At 44.7% G+C, this 21,171-nt stretch overlaps 1 protein-coding gene across 1 annotated transcript in view; it reads right to left on the bottom strand.

The window, feature by feature from the left end:
• Positions 1–2,670: 2,670 nt before the first annotated feature.
• The window catches only part of LOC119460665 (GRIP1-associated protein 1), a 37,955-nt gene continuing 19,454 nt past the window's right edge, over positions 2,671–21,171 (bottom strand). Inside the window, exons 16-22 of the mRNA XM_037721703.2 lie at positions 18,146–18,277; positions 17,978–18,080; positions 16,879–17,030; positions 15,687–15,797; positions 12,294–12,387; positions 9,709–9,872; positions 2,671–5,779 (exon numbers count right to left, since the gene is read on the bottom strand). Of these exons, the coding sequence (XP_037577631.1) occupies positions 5,708–5,779; positions 9,709–9,872; positions 12,294–12,387; positions 15,687–15,797; positions 16,879–17,030; positions 17,978–18,080; positions 18,146–18,277 (828 nt within the window). The 3' untranslated portion in view covers positions 2,671–5,707. The remainder of the gene's footprint in view (positions 5,780–9,708; positions 9,873–12,293; positions 12,388–15,686; positions 15,798–16,878; positions 17,031–17,977; positions 18,081–18,145; positions 18,278–21,171) is intronic.

Here is a 21,171-nt window from a genome sequence, read left to right as displayed (position 1 = left end):
CAATCCACCACTACACATTTTGCAGCATTAATGGAGCACAGTGCTTGAGCGAAAACCCAGTTGCATTTCCGACAGCTGATTGCACAGAAACAGGGCAGAAGCGGTAATTAATGGTTTCGTATTCGTGCGCTGTCGCTGGGGCAACGTGCGGCGCGCCGCCGAAAGTGCCATCTCTTTTGTCGAGAAGAAACTGCTCCGCGAAAAGGGTCAATTTGGTGCATATTCTGCCAACGAAGGGCCACAAATTCGGCTACCGGTATGGCATACGCAGCGCCGGCGCGGCCCCCAGCTGCAATGTATTCCTAGCAGAAATGCAAAATATCCTTACGACCACTTCGGTTATTAATCTTTCGCTATGGTACTGAACAGCACAGCCGCTCCGTACGTACAGACTGCGCTGCTACCTCTTGGAGTCTTGTATGTGTGCATAACGATGGACTCTTAGCGTCGCTGCCCTGTTCTGTGTATTTGCATTTTGCACGCGCTTGTATGCGATGCGTTTCGCGCTAAGGGCACTGTTTATTTGTTTGCTCTCCATCCAAAGAATAGAACTGTCAGCTGCGGCGCTCGTTTGGCAAGGCGGGCACGCCTGCATGCGGCCAGAGAAAAGTCAATGTCCACAGTTGGGGCATGGACGTTCTTGCGCGTATACTGCGCGCGCGTATGTGTACGTATATAAGTGCGACTGTGCCGGCAAGCAACTTCATTTTTGCCTTCTCTGCAAACGTCAAAGTTTGCCACCGCTAGGTTATAATGAACTCTTAGCCGCAATTATGCAAATGCCGGAATCTTAAGCAGTCAGCGCTTGGCCCAAACTCGAAAACAATAAGTAGGTGCGCCCGCGTTTCGCAGATAACGGGGCGTGTGCGATGCGCAAAGTGCTTTGTTATGAGGCCTCCCACTCCAAACGGCAGTTTCTCCAAGCAAAGCGACCTTTCGTGTGTGCGTGCGTGCGTGCGTGCGTGCGTGTGTGTGTGTGTGTGTGTGTGTGTGTGTGTGTGTGTGTGGTGTGTGTGTGTGTGTGTGTGTGTGTGTGTGTGTGTGTGTGTGTGTGTGTGTGTGTGTGTGTGTGTGTGTGTGTGTGTGTGTGTGTGCGTGCGTGCGTGCGTGCGCGCGCGTGTGGTTCTTTTTTTTTTTTTTTTTTTTTTTGCAGGCCGCGCCGGATCTGGGTAATTTTGCACCCACGGGCGCTCTCAAAACAGCGAAAACGAGTTGCCTTTGAGCAGCGTCCCGAGTAAGAAAGGATAATAATAGCTGGAGAAGGGCAGCAGGCCAGTCGTCGGGTATAACGAGCGCAGTTTTTGAACTTGCCGTCATTCCCTGGTCGGCTCCTCGCGCAAGACGCCCATTTTACTCTCAGCCCATCCGCTACGCGACGGTGAAGCGGGCGATCGCGAAGTATGCCACGTACGACCCAGCGTTCTGTGCGATGCCTACTGGAAGGAGATCTGGCGTTATTGCATGCGTGAGCTGCTACTACGCTAGTTCAGTCATATAGCTTAGTATTAGCTTATTAGAAGCCAAAATGGAGGTAAAATTTCAAGTTTCGCGCCGAATCAGAGCGCCGCTGTGTCAGTGCGACGTCACAATTTAGTGTTTTCCTACCCCCGTATTTGGGCCCTTGTGACTCAGCGAAGGTTAAAACTTGCCAAGCTCACTGTTTGGCTCTCTCAAAATACAATGCAGTCGATCTTTACAGAGAGAAAATTAACCAGGCCCGGGAATTAAAACACCTTCGAAATCCATGGCGTCACACTAAGCCAGTGCAGGGACTTCAAGGTAGCGTCGCCAGTCACCATCCGTCTTTCGTTTTCGAGTCTTTCCTGGCTTGGCAAGCCTCTTTTCACGGTAACTTTTCTTTGAAATAGCATTTTTATACACACTCCGGACGAATTTTCGCCGTATTCGTCACTGTGAGGCTTCGTGTGAAGTCCAAGTGCGATAAGATCGCACCCGCGCGCCCTATGCTGTGGGTGCGAGGGTAAGTCACGAAGGATGGCGGCTTGATGCGCACCGTCTTCTCGCACATGCAAAAAACGAGCAGCGTGTGGGTAGGGAGGGGCAGGGGAGTGTGAATTTCTTCTTCTAGCCCTGCCGTGGCTGGCCAAGGCGTGGCTGAGCGTGGCAGCACTAGCCCAATCTTGAAAGTAATGCGAGCCCACATGACTGGTGGCTTCATGTGCACAGTGTTCACGCACGCCTAGTGTTGAAGGTCACGTAACCTCAAGTTTTGGAGACGCATTGAAGCGAGAGGCAACATGAAGGGGAATTCGCTCGCGGCTGCTGTCGTTCTTCACCACACCAGCGTTATGACAGGGAGTGTCCGCGGTCATCAAGTCAGATCTGTTCACGTTTGTCTGTGCGCACATTACAACATGGTTAATTTAATTCGTAAGCGAATGTTTACTGCAATTAACACGGCCAATAAAACTACAAGTCTTACTTCGCATACTTGTCTAAAACAGACCACGTGACCTCCAACAGCGGGTGCATGGACTGCACAAGCACCTGGTGCACCCTGTGACAGCACAGCAACCGCACCAACAGAGTAAATGGATCTCGAGTGTCTGTATAATTTATAATAAATGCCACAATATAATGATAAAGCAACTACCCTGGCCACCAATCTGTGTCAGCCAAACCAGGACACATTTACACACAAGCCTCAGGTGCATTTCTTTGAAATAGATTAGTTTATTTTTCTTGTCATACACAATCTATGCACAGAGACTGCGCACGCCATACAACTGTGACCAGCACTGAATGTTGCGAAAGGCTGGAGCACAGCCGCATATTTACAGAAGGGATAGCAGCGACTGTTGCACTTGCTAGGTAGTGTACACATACGTACAAAAAACTTCCCCGCACAAGAAGTGCACCAAATATCGCACAAAATAAAGTCACCATTTATATGTTTTGAGGTTTCGACGCCTGCGCAGAAGACAATTATGTACAAAATATAGCTGCATGTTATGGGTGTAAACCCTGAAACATGATAGCCACAAAGACAAAAAGAAATAGTTCACTGTACAAAATGTGCATAGGAAGAAACAAAGAGTGCAGAGGCATGCTTGCAGTACCAATTTCAAATATGATTGAGTGAAGCTCCCTAATACTCATCGCGCTAAGATATAGAAACATCTTCACCACACCAATCTTTTAAAAAAAAAACAAAAAAAAAAAAACCCGAGGTTCATTGCAGCTAATTAAATAGAGCATCCTTGAAACAAATCTTTCAGATATGACCACTTCACTTGCTAGTCAAGCACAGGACCAGAAAAGCATTAGTACATCCAACACTATATGCAGTCAACAATACTGCTAAAGAATGCTGCCAAAAGCTGATGCTTGGCATCTCTCCATATATTCTCTTTTTAGTCAACCGTACAGCAAGAAAAGCATCTGCCAAACTTGAATGAACCGCACTATGCACAGGAAATGTTGCATTCCTTCAAGGTGAAATCATCTTCTGTTTCAGGTGCTGAATATGATGTACAACAAACACGATATAACAAATATAACATGTTTCTTGCCAATATAAATGTGTAACGAATATATTATAGTGAATATCAAATATGATATTTTCGTGTCCAATGCATCTTCATTATAATGAGGTTTAACTATACAGTCGACTACCATTAATTTGACCCTGACGGGACCAACGAGACAAATCGAATCATCTGGTTGGTCGAATTACACAGGATGCAGAAAAAATTTCAAAACACACCATTGATTCAGTTGGCAGTATTTGCCCGATTCTAAAACGCCTCTGTATCAAACGCATGGCCGCTTTCTATGCGTCTAAAGCAACGTAAAGATAACAATGAAGCTCATAAACAAAGCATAAACCTAACGCGTACCCGATTTTTTAGAAACAAAAAAAAAGGGGGGGCAAGGGTCTAAGATGTGTTGTACAGTAGCGGCCGATTTCTTAAAATCAGCTTCGCCGCACAGTTTTTAAAGTTAGTTTTGCCGCACTATAGCCGTGTTAAGCGGCAAAGCATCGGAACGCCACAATTGTGGTTTTTGGCTTGGTTTTCTTGGGGGGAAAAAATAGGCGCGCGTTGGAATCCGGTAAATACCGTAATTAGGCATTGTGAGCTACTGTTATTGCTTGAAAATCTTTCCATGGCAGGCCGGAAAATTGACGTTTTCGATGGAAGATGTACGTTCAATGCATTCACTGTCCCCTAAACTCTGCCAAGACAGATACTGCCAGGAAAGGGGTTGCCACTGGGGTCAACACAGGTGTCAGGCAGGTGAATGATGACTGGTCAAGTTCAAATTATCCGGCAAAGGCAAATATTTGGATCGAAATAAATAAAGTTTGACCCCATATAAATGCATGGGCACCGGCCGGGACCTTCAATAGGGATCAAATGAACCAAAAAATCAAATAAAACGGAGTCGAATGAACAGAAATATGCTGTATATGCCTCTACTAAATGCCCTAGTAAGTCCATGCTTGATTAAAAGAGTCAACAGTGAGATAGTGAACCTTCAACTGCTGAAGGCGTACTCATTTGCTGGTCACCGGAAGCACTTACAGTGTTGCAGTGGAGCTAGATCATCAAACCCTTGCAGCCATCCAGACCTAGTAGGGCTCTCATGCTTTGGACTAAAGCTTGAAATGTGCACAGCCTGTTTCAAGCAAAAGCCCAGGAATCGGCATTGGAATAAATGAACCATGGCTATAAGCAGCAAGATTACAGAAGCTGTGTGTATGGAAGACAATGTGCCAAATTTAAGTGCTACTAGTACACGACTTAAGCCCAGGTGCCTGAAGAAGCAAAATATTTTGCATGCTGATAGCCCGAGATAAGCTCATACTATCAAATGCAAGACCAGGTTGTGCAACGTCATTCAGCAATTAACAAGGACTGTACTGTGCAACAGTTTCAAAAGCTCCCACACCAAAGAATTACTACAATATTATACATATCGCAACATCCAGCACTTTTGCTTTCTTCTACGTTTGGCCATCAAGGTCCAAATCAGAGAAAAGACACAAACTTAAAAACCACGATATCTCTGACACAAGCTACAAAGAATGCACCATGTTCTTCTATAACAAGTTCCTTCAGCAGGATCCAGGCAAAAGATACTTTTACAATACACAGGAAGTACAGTAGGCCACAAACATTTACAGGGCATGGGATTTGCGAAAAATCAGAATTCCCACTAATCTTGGGCACATAACCATAACTTCAAAATTTCATTCTGTAGTATGGTTTGTGATCTCCACAGTCATCCATTAAATTACAAAGGCCATGCCCTAGCAGAGCAAAAATTCGCATTTGTCATGGAACCTGTGTCCCGTAACCTTTCTTGGCCGACTATACATGTTATTTCTGTCATGGAAGCCTTCTAGGTGCCTGGAAAAAGCATAAGAATGCATGTAAGAACCTTGCTAAATTAAAAACAGATACAGAAATCACACTGCCAACAAGAAGGGGCCTGCTTTGAAATGTGCAGTATTATCATTATCAACTGCATGTGCTACCTCCAGGGTCTCTTTACCTGACTCTTGCGATCTTCACACCTCTTCGCCTTATTAAAAAAAAAAGGGAAGGGAGAGGGATTCTATTCCTGCATCAGTTATTAAAGAGCTGACATGTTTACAAAGCTTATTTACAAAAACCATTAACACTATGTATAAGGTCACTGTTTTGATTATGGCCTTCAAAACAGGGGCTTGAATAAAAGTTCAGAGGGTGGCCTCCGCCAGCCCGCCGGCTTGCCTCAGCTTGTGCAACTCTTGAGAAATGACCTCCAAGTCCTGCGATGGGGAGAGAAGGAGAAATTAACAAGGTGTTCCCTCAAACCTGCTCAATCAAATGTCCTAGTGACACCACCCAGAAATAAGTTGTGTCAACAGCCTAACAGTGCAGAATTATTGTTTATTGCATAGGCAAGCATGCCCTGGTGCAATTCTACTGGCTGCCCACAACTTGGGACTACAGACTGACACAAGTGCAAAAGCAAGTCCACTTAATCAAGCAAACGCATATGTTTCAGAAACAAATGTCTCTAGTTGTGAGAAAATGGGTGTTCAAGATAAAACTGTCATTTCTGCTGGCCAAAATTCATGGCTGTGGTATACATCAGCAACAGTGGGATAATGGCCAATAAGCTAATTTAGCAAAGCTAATTGGCCTTTTATTTGTTACATTAGAGCACATACAGCAATTGCGAAATTGAAGATGTTCAGTGGTTAAGGCATGTCCGCTTATTAACTGTGAGACTAGAACCAGTTTCAAGGTATTTTGTCCCCAAAATTGGCAACAAAATACATTGGTGCGCCACATACAGTAGCGCACCCAGAATCTCTGCCAGGGGGGGTTGACAGTTTGCCAACACCATCTAAACAGCACTAATTTCAATTTCTTCACGGGAAATTGTCAAAAAATGCGCTTTTTACGAGTGTGCAGACGATTGCGCGTCTTATATCTTAGTTGCAGTACTCAAATGCGCAAGGAAAGAAAAGGGGTTAAACAAAAGGGGGGGGGGGGGGTTAAGTCAGCCTCAGGGGGGGGGTTACAACCCCCGAACCCCCCCCCCCCCCTGTCGGTGCGCCACTGCCCACATATTATCTTTTTCCAGCAGCTTTCAAGGAAGGCACAGTAAAAGAATGGGATTGATTGATTCATTCATTCATTCATTCACTGAATGGATGATTGAATGGATTTTTATGTTTTGTCGCAAGTGTCGATTATGAGAGACGCCGCAGTGGAGGACTCCGGATTAATTTTGAATGTCCAATGTTCTGACATCTCATTCTTGGCACACTGGTGCATTGAATTCCACCACCCTTTGAATGTGGCTGCAGCAGAATGGGAACTAGACTCATGACCTTGTGCTCAGCAGCAAATTCCCATAGCCACTGAGCCACCGTGCTGGGCAAGTCTTGATTCAAAATTAAGTTAAATTTATTGCTACCATCCTCTTTCAAGCAGTCATCCTTGTCTCCCTCCTTTACCCTCACCTCCACCAGTCTCTTGATAGACACAGAACGGTTAGCGAGGCTAGTGAAATGAAACAGCCCGACGATGCAGTGTTCAAATATTGTAAACATTGCAGCCCATAGCCCAAGTCATGTAACATGCTGCAAGAAATCCCATTTTAACCCCTTTCAGGCCATGGACAAGCCGGGTCTGTCTGCACTTCTGGTTAAAATGTCCAAGGACGAGCTCAGCTCACCAACGATACTTTTCATTTTTTTTTTTTTTTGCAATTTTCACTTCTATGCAGACAGTATTTATTGTTTTATTTTTTTTTTTTTTTCACTTTCTTGTGCAGTGCTGTTAAGCTTCACTTTTCAATAAATGGTTGAGATTTTGTATAAACAAATCCCTAGAATATTCTCAAAATTGTTTTTCATAAAAGGTTCTGCAGTGAAAAAATCTGGTCAATTTGGGTCACAATTCTGGTACTAATGGCATGGCATGAAAGGAGTTGAAGTCTAACATGTACTAATCCTTATTGTTTGTCATCACTGCCTTGAGCTATGTCTGGCCTACATTAAAAAGGCGAAAGCTTGCACTACGCCAAGCAAAGCTCAAGACACAGCGAAACTGGCCGATTGATTGCATCTTGATGGCTTACATAGCACGTTGGCGCATGCGCAACACCACTGTCACGAGATATTTCCTGGCCTCGCAAGACGGACTCACGGCAAGTTCTTCACAGTCCTACTTCATCAAGCTCTGTAGAATCTGCGCACCAGCATCCTCTTCATGCATGCAGTAGGCTCACTGCGCGTTGCATAGCGAAGCTTCCAACATCGACACCGCGCTCCAATGCCGACAACGCGTTCCAGCAGACCCGCTCCGTGAATGCGTGTCTCTATCTCTCTCGGACTTATGGCCATCACTGCACGTTGCATAGCGCAGCTTGCAACACCGACACCGCATTCCACCGCGTTGCAATGCCAACAACCCGTTCCAGCAGACTCGCTCCGTGAATGCGTCTCTCTCTCTCTCTCGCTCTCATTTTCTTTATCTCTCTCCCGAGCATAGCGCGTAAAACCTCTTCTTCACCTCGCAGACACGAGCGCATGCGAACGCGCCAGCTGTGGACGAAGACGACGACGCTCGAACGCAGTCATATGGTTCGCATAAATGCATGTTCTGCAAGCGTGGCTGTATAGCTTAGTGGTTACGACGCTCGCCTTGGGACCTTGGGTACACGGGTTCGAATCCCGCCACGGCAAGAAAGTTTATCTTCCTATTTCTTTCTTCATTGCTGATGATGATAGTTTCTTGATACGAACCACAAGTTACGGCTGGCTTAAACAGCTTCGCTGTTAATAAAAGGATCACATAGTTGGCAAGGCAAAAGATAAATACTGCAGAGAAAGAGAGATAAACATCCTTTAATGGATCCTGGAGACGTTTGCCTGGCCACAAGCCTGGCATACCACTCCAGATGAAGAGGATGACAAATGAAATGATGCATTCATACATACTACACACACACACACACACAACATACACATGCCTAACACAGAATTACAAGAAACCAGAGTGTCTGGTCAGAAAAGCCAAGAGTGCCTTTGTTGTGCAGAAAGCACAACCAGCACTGCTCCAAGTTCCAAGTACACTGCGCAACTGAAAGGAGCTGCCACGTATATTTGAAGCAGATTTCAGAGTAGCTCTTGAGGCAGCATAGCGCTTGCAGACGCATAAAATATGAGTCAAGTCATTGCACAACACGTTGCATTGAGGTGAACCTGTCAATTATGTTTTTAACCTAGAATTAGCTCTGAGAGGGATCAGCTTCCAGATGCAGCTGCTCTTATCATGGACACACAAATTTTATTTTTTAATAACCTACATTGCTGCAAAAACCTGCAATGACAGATTGCTTGCTTGTTTTCTTCTGGATTTTGCATATGGTACTGATATGCTTGTGTTTTTTAAGGTCGAGGTTGATCCCTACAGAGCGATGGTGGTCGCAGTTTCAAGCGAAGTGGAGAGAGTGTGAAATGAGGAAAGGAGGTGCAGAGAAAGAAAGCGAGACAAACAGAGAGCGAGAGAAATAAATAAATAAATATAATAAACTTTCTTGGCGAGGCGGGATTCGAACCCGGGTACCCACGGTCTGAAGGCGAGCGTCATAACCACTAGGCTATACACCCACGCTTGCGGAACATGACATTTATGGAAACCATATGATTGCATTGTACCGATTATTGTAACACAACTTGCTATGGGCGAGAGAAAGAGACAGACACAGAGAGAAAGAAATAAAGATAGAGAAAAATAGAGAAACACAGATATATATATATATATATATATATATATATATATATATATATATATATATATATATACATACATATACATAGAGAGAGAGAGAGGCGGGATTTCATCCTGGTACTCACAGTCCGAAGGCAAGCGTCATACCCACTACACTATACATCCACGCTTGCAGAGCTCCGCCGTTTTACCAGATTTGACAAGCGTGGAACTGGCATAATTTCTTAATTACTTCATTCCAGCTGCACTTTATTGTACGAGTGTGTTGATTGTTCCCTGTTTTTTTTTTTCTAGAAATTGCTTTTTCACAATTCTCGCTTTGTAATATGCCACTGTGCTCTGTAATTTGCAGACCCAGAGGGAAAATTAATAAATAAATAGCTAGACTGCAGTTTGTGCAAGGATTGCACCAGGCCTGGTGCCAAGTGGCGACATGCTACAAACCCACCTTCTGCAAATGCATGTTCTTGGTCAGCGTCTCCTCAAGCATTCGCTGCATGCGCCGGTTTATCTCTTTGAGGTTCTCATCCCCTTTGTCTTTGATGAAGTCCACTAGTCGCTTGACGGTCAGCTTCTCTGTGGACGACGGGTGGTGGCTACCGGAGGTTGGCTCTTTGACAATGTGCAAGGAGAGGAACGCATTGTAATGTCTACATTGGTTAAAGGATACTGACATGATACTTTCGACTCTTCATTACTTGCATTTTAATGGAGGCCCGGACCTTAAAGTACTAGGGAAAATATTGGCATGCCTCAGAGCGCCGGATTATTTAATATACAGTAGAACCCCGCTGTTACGTTCCCGGGCACTGCGTTTTCCCGGCTATTACGTCGTTTTAGGTCGGTCCCGGCACATCTCCCATAGAACCATATGCATTGGTAACCCCGCTGTTGCGTCGCAACTGTGGGACCGTTCCCGCATCATACATTGCGAACTGCCGCCCCGCGCCGGCCCGAGCGGCCATTTTGACTTTTCATGTCGCTTGGCTTGGTGGCTTAACGATGGCATTGGCTGCCCAAAGTGCCGGGTGCGACACCTATGACGTATTTTCGTTTTCCGCCAGCAAAAGCATGGCCTTTGACATCCGTTCGCTATCTAAAGATGGTTTCTATGACGCGTTGTGGCTGTAAAATCGGTTTTGACACATAGATGCTCTGTATAAAGTCCAAGGGCAATAACGCAGTCACTGTGCGCCGCATGCTGTATGTGCGAGTGAAAGCGTGCGAGGGGAGCCGATGACCGCGTCTAAATCTTGCGCGCGCAAGAAAGAAAAGCAGGGAGGGAGCGCGCCTTTTTCCGTTGCGCTTGAGGCGCCGGCGAGGGAGCGAGGGGGGAGGGGGAGGGAGGGATAGCGAGCGGCGTTGTACTCTAGCATCAACTGCGTACTGTGCGGCGGCGCACGGGCCGTATCTTGAAAACGATCTGTGTTGGGGGCAGAGTCTAGGCAGTGTAGGTGCGTCAGCGGCTCGTAGCTTTGTGCGTGTTGTGTGTTATCGGCGCTCAGTTTGCGTTGAAGCAATAAAGAGCATGAAGGTCACTTCGCTCGCTGCAGCAGCGGCACTTCCTCACGCCAGCGTTTGACAGCATGTGTCCGCGCTCATCGAGTGTGATGTTTGTCTGTCGGCGCTGACACCATGCTTGTTAATATACATAGTTAATAAGCAAATGTTTACAAGTTTATACGGACAATAAAACTACTATCCTTACATTGTATAGCTGTCTACTAATTTGCTATTGCAATCGATGCTTCGGCTTTCGGGCGAAACTACGACTTTTTTTCACACGTAAGAATTAAAATAACATTGTGTGCAGTTCAACACTACCCTCATTTCTCTATTTTTCCTATTCTTGGCTCTTGCGTTTCCCGCCTCTTACGGTTTTTTTTACGGTCCCGTGAAAAACGTATCAAGGGGGTTCTACTGTAATAGGTTTTTTATAGTCTAGTCAGTTTTGCTTTTGTTTTGACAGCATCCTGACATTCTGATGCAGAAGGTGGTCACATGGGAGCAGGACATCACAACAGGACATAGAGTAGGACATCACTCACTCTGGCTCGCTCAGTTGCCTCCTGACCCACATGTTGCACACGTGTGTCAGTTTCATTTATTTTGTCCTTTGTGTAACAGTATAGTGCAGTAGGCAGAATGATGCCTCCTATGCCTCATGAGTGTTTTGTAAGGCAATCTACTTAGCATAATACTGCATCTGGCAACAGGACTTTCCAAACAGAATCGAGTGCCATCATGACACAAACACCTATGGCACGAAGCAGTGGCGGTCAATATGGACAGTTTTGATAGAAAATAACAGTTGCTTTGTTCCAGCAAAGAGCAAGATCAGTTCTTTGGGTCAACATGGTTGGCCCATAAGTGATGACACGAGCAAAAAAACAAATTTTGCCACTTGAACAAGCCTCAGTACACAAGACATATGCTGCACTGTAGTATATGCAGGGACTGAAACACGTCAATTTAGGGCTAACTAATAGATATACTTTTGTTTCTGCCATCTTCTGTTCTTATTACATCATCATAACATTGCCTCCTATGCTTCGATAAAAGTCCATACCAGCATTAGCGACAAGATGCATAGTGGTGTGACATCATCCTCTCGTGTAATTACATTTAAGAGGTGTTATACATCCCTGGTACGTTTCATTCCTTAAGTACAGAACATGTTTTTTTTTTATTTCTGCCTGTCCAGAAAAATATCAATTTTCAATTATTTGAAAAGTAAGGACATCTCCCCTCATCTGTCCCCCTCACATAATACTCCTATGTGGAGCCTGTGAGGTATTTGTAAATAAATAAATAAATAAATAAATAATCAATGGACACCAACACAAGCATAAGTATTGCGACCAAATTTTTTAATTTCGGGACTTCCTCCTCTATATTACACATTAGATGACATAAACTCCATAACAAACTTCATAACAGCCAGAGGTTTAAGCGGTAATGTCATGGCATTCTGCAGCTCAATGTACTAGCGGTGGTTTGGGCTGCCAATTAGGGTTGCTAGCGGGTACTCACCATATTTGCTGTCCATGCAGTAGTACTGGATGATGGCTGTCTTGTTGACCAAATCATCAGCCATGGAGGAATTGCTCACTTCAAGGTGGTTTATCTAAAAAAAAAGAAAAAAACCCTAAATCTGATTAGACTGATAAAGTCTTTTTTCATAACTCCTTTTCTTTAGATTCATAGTAATAAGTTGATTATTAGAAGAGAAAATAAAGGTAAAAAGTGGCATTTTTGAATTTTTGCACCAAAAACACAGGGCCAGTGCATCAGTCTCAGATTTCGAAATATTTTTTTCATATATAGGCCGCTGTGGTTCAGTTCTTAAAACTTCTTTAAAATACAATGTAGTCAATCTTTACCAATAAAAACTAAACTTGGACCGAGCAGAGACCGTCAAAATCTATGGTGTCACAGCGAGCTGATGCAGAAACTTCAAGCAGGCGTCGCCGCCCATCTTTTGTTTCTGAATCTTTTCTTGCTTACGAAGACCTTTTCTCATGGTAAGAGTGATCTTTCTGATATTGTCGCATCAGTGCGCGGCAGAGCCAGAGAAAGAACAAGTAGAGGGAGTGTGTGAGCTCAGCTGTGCACTGCAGTTGCTTTCCGCATATCTTTTTCCTTGTATAAATAAGCCCATACAATCGAACAATATCGTAGAAAGGTAATTTATTACAGCTCAAGTTATTCGCCTCTTTAGGGTCCCTTTAAAATGGCAAAAATCTTCCAGCAACTGTTTTGTGCCAAGAGACCAGCAAGCCTGCCTCTCAATATAAAGTGCTTGAGAAAACGGCTGGAGACACGTCACTTGAACGTGGGTGTAATGCAGGAACCCTGCCTGTTTTCAGCAATCTCGGAGGTCATGCTCTGAAGGGTGCTACCGGCTTACACTAGTTGGAAGGCCACACATATATGGCGCTACTATTGCGCAAAAAAGTAGTGCTAGCACAGCAGAGTGAAGAGAAAGCATCAGACAGTTATTCTGAATGAAAGTGCTATAAAACTGGCCAGGCCACATTTTCTTGCAAGCTTTAATGCAATGTAATTTTTTTGCTATTCCGAATGGTTGACTACTACTGTTAGAAAATTATAAACACAACATAAGGCATCCCAGGGAGCTTCATGCATATTTTACAAAGGTGGCACCAACCCTGTACCATGTTTGTCAGTTTTTCATGAAATTTCTGATTTTGACATATTGGAGCAGTAACTTATCTCTCCAACTTGACTAAATGTTGACTTTTGGTGAAAACCAAAAAAAAAAAAAAAAATGCTTTTCAATATACGTGTAGCCTCACACTTCTCCAGGCATAAGAGCTGCCAAAAGCACCTTCAAAACAACCTTAAGGTGAAGCTAACAGCTGCATGTGCAAAATTAAAGTTTTAAAACTCAAATGAAATTGTAGCATTTAATATCCCAAAGCAACACGAAGGTTATGAGAGATGTTGAAGCGAGGGACTCCAGCTTAATTCTGACCACCTGGGAATCTTTAACATGCACTTAAATCTAAGGGCTTGAATGCTTTCGCATTCCACCTCCATCAGAATGCAGCCACCGCAGTCGGCAATTTAACCGAATGAGCTCATGCTCAGAAGCAGAGCCCCAAGCCACAGAAACAATGTGAAAGGCGGGAATCGGTACACTTGGGCACTCTACCCTCAGGGAGAGGAGAGTTACTGCTGCCAATTCCACGACAAAGGCAAAAACAATGGCAGCTATTTAAGCAATGGCACTCTCAAACAGATTTAAACTGTAGCATTCTCTCTCTCTTTGCTAGTCCTGAATTCACAAAAGGTCTCCAAAGTCTCAGGGGAACAGCTAGGAGAAGGTGCAAGCCCAAATATATAATTAGGGCTGTGCACACATTCAAAATTTTGAATATGAATTGAATGGTCTTTGTTACTTGAGTCGTATTAGAGAATTCGATGGTCAAAATGGCACAATATTCGTCTGTGACCAAATAGTATACAACATGAGCCCAATTGGCAGTATCTATCGGTTTGGAAGAAGCACACTGTAAGGCAACCTCAAATGTTTGTTGTTTACCCATCTCCATGGGTGAAATACCATACTGATCTAATCTAGGAGGCATCATTTTCAGAGGTAACACATAGAACAGCATTTTTTTTTTCTGAATATTTTAGTTACTTGATCAAACATGTTTCTGCCTTAGTATATCTGGAGGTTTGTTACAACAATTTAAGCTAAATATTTAGTTAGAGAACTATGATGTTCTTGCAATGAAGTTGTGTGTTCTTTTGTTGAATTTTTAAGGAAATGCTTGATATTCGATTTGCTTTTGAAGCCAAAATTTTTAGAATGTTTGCACAGTCAACTTCAGTTAATTCAACTTTGACACGATAGGCAAAATTGATCAAGTTATCTGGCAGGTTGATAAACAAGAGGCAGAAAAAAATGCTCAAACACACGGCTGCTTCAATTGGCAGTACTTACACCATTCTACCTGAATCTATCAAGTACCCAGTCTTTATGGGTTCAAAGTAGAAAACAATGCGCATCCAGATCTAGGGCACACCAAATCTTTTAACAAAATAAGTGTAACATGCCTCCAATTCTGGCAATCAGAAGAAGCTGTAACCAGCCAAGTTTATCTTCATAGAATATAAATTTATTTGCATTTAGTGTCTGTCTATCGACGTCACTCTCAGACAGCCCTTCATTGCTGTTTATGGACCACAACATGTTGTCCTTCGTGCAGTCCATTGTGCGTTACACAGGATGCATTTATTGAACGTCTCTGCAACAAATGCAAAGGGGATGGTGGCCCGTGCTAGTTCGTCCTGTGATTCAAGTGATTCTCCGGAACACTGACGACATGTGACGCGACTTTGCTGCCACTAGCTTAGCATGTAACATTCTTTTGAATTAACTTATATAACCAAAGAACCAAAAACTTGTTCTGTAGCCATCCTGTGATGACAATTGCAAAGACGCTAACTCTGACAGTAGGCTGTTGGGAATGTGGGAATGCCCTCATTTAGTACAGGATTAAGCATTTCTGGCCTAGGTTTAATGCTTCCTTCCAATGTACGGCATATGTGGAATGGCGAAAGCAGACAGGTTCGTAGAATGTTTTGTGCCAGCATGCCTATTGTTATCGCAGACAATGGGTTGTTTGTCACTGTATTCGGATGGCAGCTGTCAAATGCACACACAATGGGCTTAAACTGCGCACTCTCACCCTGTATTCGGAAAGAGGTTTTCTGGCTTCAGATGAAATTTTTCTACCAACCCACCATACAATGCTACGTAGTAAAATGGTGTCCTTAGCTCACGTTCTTGATACACTAATGATGCAGAAGAATAAGGCCCTACAAATTAGGCTGACACTCCCAAAAACAACCCACTAAGGTACTGCCACAGAAGCGTGAGCATGCACAAACCTTTTCCTCCAAGATCCACTTCTCCTCCTGCAGGGCCGCCAGCCGGCTGACCAAGTCATTGTTCTCCTGCTCCAGGAGGCCAGGTGACGCCTTGTTGGGAGGCGGCGGAGCCTGGAATGATAGAGGGGTGAATACCGGCTTAAGCGCTAAAGACACCAGCTTCCTGCAGGCCTGTTAGATAGACTTGATAGCGACATGTGCCGCCTCAGACTTTTGTGCACTGAATTCCATTCCCCTGAACCTTTTTTTGCCCTTCCCATCTCTTTAAATCCCTCTTCCCCTTTCTGCCATACATAGTAGCAAACCGGAGTTGGACCCTTCAATGTGTTAGCATTAGGAGTGCCAAAGTGGAAAAAAGTGCATGTGTTAAGTGTGGGAAGCTGGTCACATGGTAGAGGTAGAGAGGGAATGGGAGAGACAGTGGTCTGCTCCAGACCACCGCCAGTTTCACTTCGCTCCTCAAAGAGGCCCCTTCACTTTGTGTGCTCCTGACCATCACTTTGAAATGTGGTGAACGTGGTTTAAATCATTGACCTCAAAGAGGTGCGACGTAATGCTAAGACATTTCTCGCATCTAAAATCACTACAGAATTTGTTTTCTCGTTAACCTCCCTGTCTTTCCTGTTTCTAGCTCTCTCTATTGTTGGTGCCTCTTAACTACACTAAGCACAGCAGTGCCTTAAAGACAGGCCTATCCATCTTACACATTAGTTGCACCTGTGCTACCGTAATCAACATGAGTGGAGGAGCATTGAACATTGCCATCCTTAGTGTTTTCGAGGCCAACAAACACCTTCAGAGTGTGTTCAGAGACAATACTATTCAAGAACTTCCCACAAGACATTTCTAAAGGAGTGTCCACACAGAAAGCTGGTTTCGTTTCACATGCCAAATTATTCCACTACTCACATGAACAAGAACTTGGCACTCCAGCTAATTACAGGCCGTGTCGAAAGAAACGAAGCAACTGTACACGTCCATACATGACTACAATATGCCAAGTTGGCCTGCCATTGCATCCACGCTACTCAAAAGTGAATTCTTGTCCTCACCTTCAAGAGTTTAATTGTGCCAGAAGTTACGTGGGCACCACACAATGCAGCCACGACTAAGGTACACTCATTTAACTATTGAATTCATTTATCCTAGCAAAGGCTATGGTATAAAATTCTGATTTCGCAGTGTGACCCACCTGCTCTCCATTCAAAGACAATGCTCCGTTGCTATTGTTGTTGGTGCTGTCCTTGGAGTTCTCATTGTTGGCAGACACGTAGCTCCAGGAGCCAATGCTGCTCGAGTCCCCTCGCTGTCGCTCCTCACAGCTGATTGGCTGGAACAGGTCATCTGGACACACAGGAGCACACAAGAGAGCCCTTCGTAAAGGCTCTCAGCCAGCTAGGATGACGTCATTTCTCCTGAGGTTTCAGGCACCGCAACATCTACGATGTCTTGGTGATAGCTGCTTTTCATTTACGACAGTACAATTTGTTGACCCCCGCAGTTACCATAGCTTGCCACAGTGGCTAAGTGGCTGTGGCATTCTGCTGCTGAGCGTGTTTGGTTCCTGGCTACAGCAGCCACATTCTGATCGGAGCAAAATGCAAAAGAGCTCTCATACCAAGATATAGGTGCAGGTTAAGAATCCCAGGCAGTAAAGATTATTACGGAACCCTCCACTATGGTATCTCTTATAGCCCAGTTGTTGCTACAGGGCATTAAACCTCATATATGAATGAATGAATGAATCAATCAATCAATCAATCAACGAACAGCTACCAACATCAATGACACAACAAGCAATGGGGGCTAACACCAATCCCTAACCATATGAAAAAGATAATTCCTCAAGAACAACTTAAGGGATCACTAAAGACAAATATTAAGTCCAGCTAGATTGAAAGATTACGCTTCAGTAATGGCGGATTTGCCATTCATGTGAGAAAATGACGAAAATTAAAAATCAAAGTGACACCACCTATTTCGGAACTACGATACATTTCATGTGATGTCAGCACTGGCTGATTCACAGAGAGCAGCAGAGAGGGATGTCAGTCACATGGATGGTTACACCAACTCGTCCATCTTGGCACAGGCGATTCAAATTGAGGAGCAGCAGCCATGCTTTCAGTGGTTATTTTATACAAAACAAGGTCATATACTGGCACACAGAAAACAGTGATCGATTATTAGAGGAATAATCTATCAATCTAACTTGGCTTAACATTTCCCTTTAGTGTCCCTTAAGATGTATGGACGCTTGTCGTCCCAACAGGAGCCAGCACAGAACTAACCAGATCGTCCCAGGCTGGAATCGTTGAGAATTTCCTGTAGCCTCTCTTGCAGTTTGTCAGCTCGCTTCCGCTCTGTTTGAAGCTGCCTCTTCAGCTCCTTCACCTGAGATTGATGAAACAGCAATGAGCTTAGTAAGAATTACAGAATTGCAGCTACAACATGCTCACCATTGACAGGCCCTTCTTGTCTTGAATTTTGCGCTCCTCCACGCTATCCCTTATTTCTTGCTTCAGCCTTTTCACTTCTTCCTCAAACTCACACTTTTGGCTGTTTGAGATCTCCAGCTGGATGGTCAAGTCCTGAAATACCACAATGCACCGCAGCTTGTATGAAAGCCTGGGACGATATAAGAAATATTTAATATCACAATTTCAAATTATTATTATATTTATTTTAACAGTGCAACAGGACACTACATGCAAAATGAATGGAAAGTTTGTGTGTTTTGCATGCTTTCTGTGTTCTGCAAACTTCTGCAAAGTTAGGATAGCACCAAATTTGCCCATCACTGTTGCTTTTACACAAATCACTACTTTTGTTTATTTATTTATTTATTTTTCAATTTCACAAAGGCTACACAGTTAGTGATGCAGAATTGTTGTAAAACTTTATCCCTCTGGAGGCAGCTGTAAGTAATGTTTTGTAAGTAATGGTTTAAGTAAACTATGTCAACACCTTCACAAAATTAAACATAGCAGAAGCTTAATGCTTTTGTACAACTGCAGAAGCCATACTGCACTGTTAACAAACCACAACAATGCACCCTCAGTGGCTTCCAGATACGTAAAAAAGCCACTTCGCCTTTGGGTGCAACATTTGGGTGCAACATCAGATAGGCCGAAGCAAATATAAAATTTGGTTGGACATGCTTCATTTCAATAAGTACTCCTCTGTTATACAGAAACCAAAAATGCTCGGAGCGCCCGCTCCCTGATGCGACCGTCGCGATGCGCTCGCTGTGTACATGTATACACACATCACCCATAACCCATACACGTATTTCTTGACGCACTAAAAGAAGGGAAAAAGAAAAAAAAAGGACATCTGTGCCCGGCGATGATGCACGTGCCCTATTTTTGGGGATCTGACACGGATAGAGCAAAAAAACTTTTTGTTTGCAAGCGGCTCAAAATATGTATTTTAATATAAAAAAATGCCAAATAACTCAGCAAAAGCAACTTGAAGCATTCTGGACACTCATCTGCATATTGGCCAGCAGCTTTGGCTTGACTAAAGCTTAGACCACAGCCGGCAAGCCAACATGTCAACACCATGTGGTCTGTAAGACCACACGGTGGCAATTAGCGACGGTGCAATACACATACCGTATTTATTCGAATATAAGGCGAGGTTTTTTTCCGAAAACCGCGGCCTCAAAGTCTACCCCCGCCTTATATTCGAGGTAAACATCAATCATTGCTTCACAGTCGGGAAAGGCACACTAATATTTTCTTTGCATGAAAATGTAAATAATTCTGAATATTTAACATTATAACCCTATTACATGTTTGTGCTGCAATCAAATGGGTCATCGTCAGTGAGAACGGGGGAAAAAAAGAAAACGATCTGACGGCAGTTGCCTTCGCAAAGGCAACGGCCGAGAATGTCGCGGGCTCCGAGATCAGCAACGGCGCGTCGCGGGAAGTCATAAAAAGTCAGAAACAGCCAGCGAAAATCCAGTATGTTTTAATCCACAAGCCGAGTTCAAAACCGCAGCCAGCTATTCGGCCACTTTTCCATGTGCGTTTGCACGCGCTTGTCTTTTGTGTTCCCTCGCTGGTGCAGCTTCGTTCGGCGTGGCATTTGACTGGATTACCTACGGGAACCTTTCCGTTGCGACTAGTGATCATGGCAAGTCGTCGTTGTCATTACGATGCGGCATTCAAGAGAAACGTGATAACCGATGCCGAAGCTTTGGGCAACTGCGCTGCAGGTTGAAAGCACGGCGTCCCAGAAAACAACGTGCGTCGTTGGAGAAAAGAGAAGGAGGCCCTCTTTGCCTGTGCTGCGACGCGGAAAGCTTTCCGGGGACCACGCAAGGGTGTGTTTCCCGAAGTGGAGGCAAGTCTGACTGAATTCGTCAGACAAACCAGGAGCCGCGCCTTGACTGTGACAACGGAAATGCTACAGCTGAAGGCCCGAGAGTTCGCAAAAGATCGCGGCATCTCCGGGTCGCAGTTCAAGGCCAGCCGAGGCTGGGTGCAGAAATACATAAAGAGAGCCGGGTTCTCACTTAGAAGACGGACTTCCATTACGCAAAAGCTTCCCCGTGACTACGAAGAAAAGCTGCTGTCTTTTCAACGTTATGTCATAGGACTGCGAAGAGAGCGCAACTTCCTCCTCAGCCAGATCGGGAACGCGGACGAGACCCCGATTTTTTTTTACATGCCATCGGCGCAAACGGTACACACGAAAGGTGATCGCCAAGTGCACATACGTACCGCAGGGTGCGAAAAAGCGCGGATCACCGTTATGCTAGCGTGCACCGCCGACGGGCACAAGCTGCCGCCTTACGTGGTGCTGAAGAGGAAAACGATGCCTAAAAATGAAAATTTTCCTAAGGGTGTGCACATCCGCTGCCAAGAAAAAGGCTGGATGACTGAGGCACTCATCATGGACTGGATTAAAACTGTGTGGTGCCGGCGCCCCGGGGCACTGTTGGCTCGCCAATCGATGCTCGTCCTTGACGCTTTTCGGGGACATCTGAGCGAGGGGGTCAAGAAAAAGCTACAGGAAGAAGCCACCGATCTGGTTGTCATCTCCGGTGGCATGACGAGCCAGCTGCAGCCACTGGACGTGTGTCTTAACAAGCCTTTTAAGGACCATGTAAGACGCCTCTACAACGAATGGATGGCTTCCGACGAAACGGCCTTGACACCGTCGGGCCGTTTGAAGCGGGCATCTCCATCGGTAGTGGCTCGCTGGATAGCCGACGCTTGGGCAGCTATACCCGACGCTATGGTGGCAGCTTCTTTCAAGAAGTGCTGCATTTCCAACTCGCTGGACGGCACTGACGACAGCGAAGTTTGGGAGTGCACCAGCAACAAGGAAAGCAGTGATGCTTCAGATGATGACAGCTCGTGATTATGTGGTATCACGGCTGAATTTCGCGAACTTCAAAGGTGGGAATTTAAATCAAGTTTCTGGCGGGATTTCTCGCCTTATATTAGTGTGCAAACTTTTTTCCTTTTTT

Source organism: Dermacentor silvarum, chromosome 8 (genome assembly GCF_013339745.2).
Source record: "Dermacentor silvarum isolate Dsil-2018 chromosome 8, BIME_Dsil_1.4, whole genome shotgun sequence".
In the NCBI taxonomy this organism is placed as follows: domain Eukaryota; kingdom Metazoa; phylum Arthropoda; class Arachnida; order Ixodida; family Ixodidae; genus Dermacentor; species Dermacentor silvarum.
The sequence above is the reverse complement of the archived record's forward strand: the minus strand, read 5'-3'. Positions and strand labels throughout refer to the sequence as shown.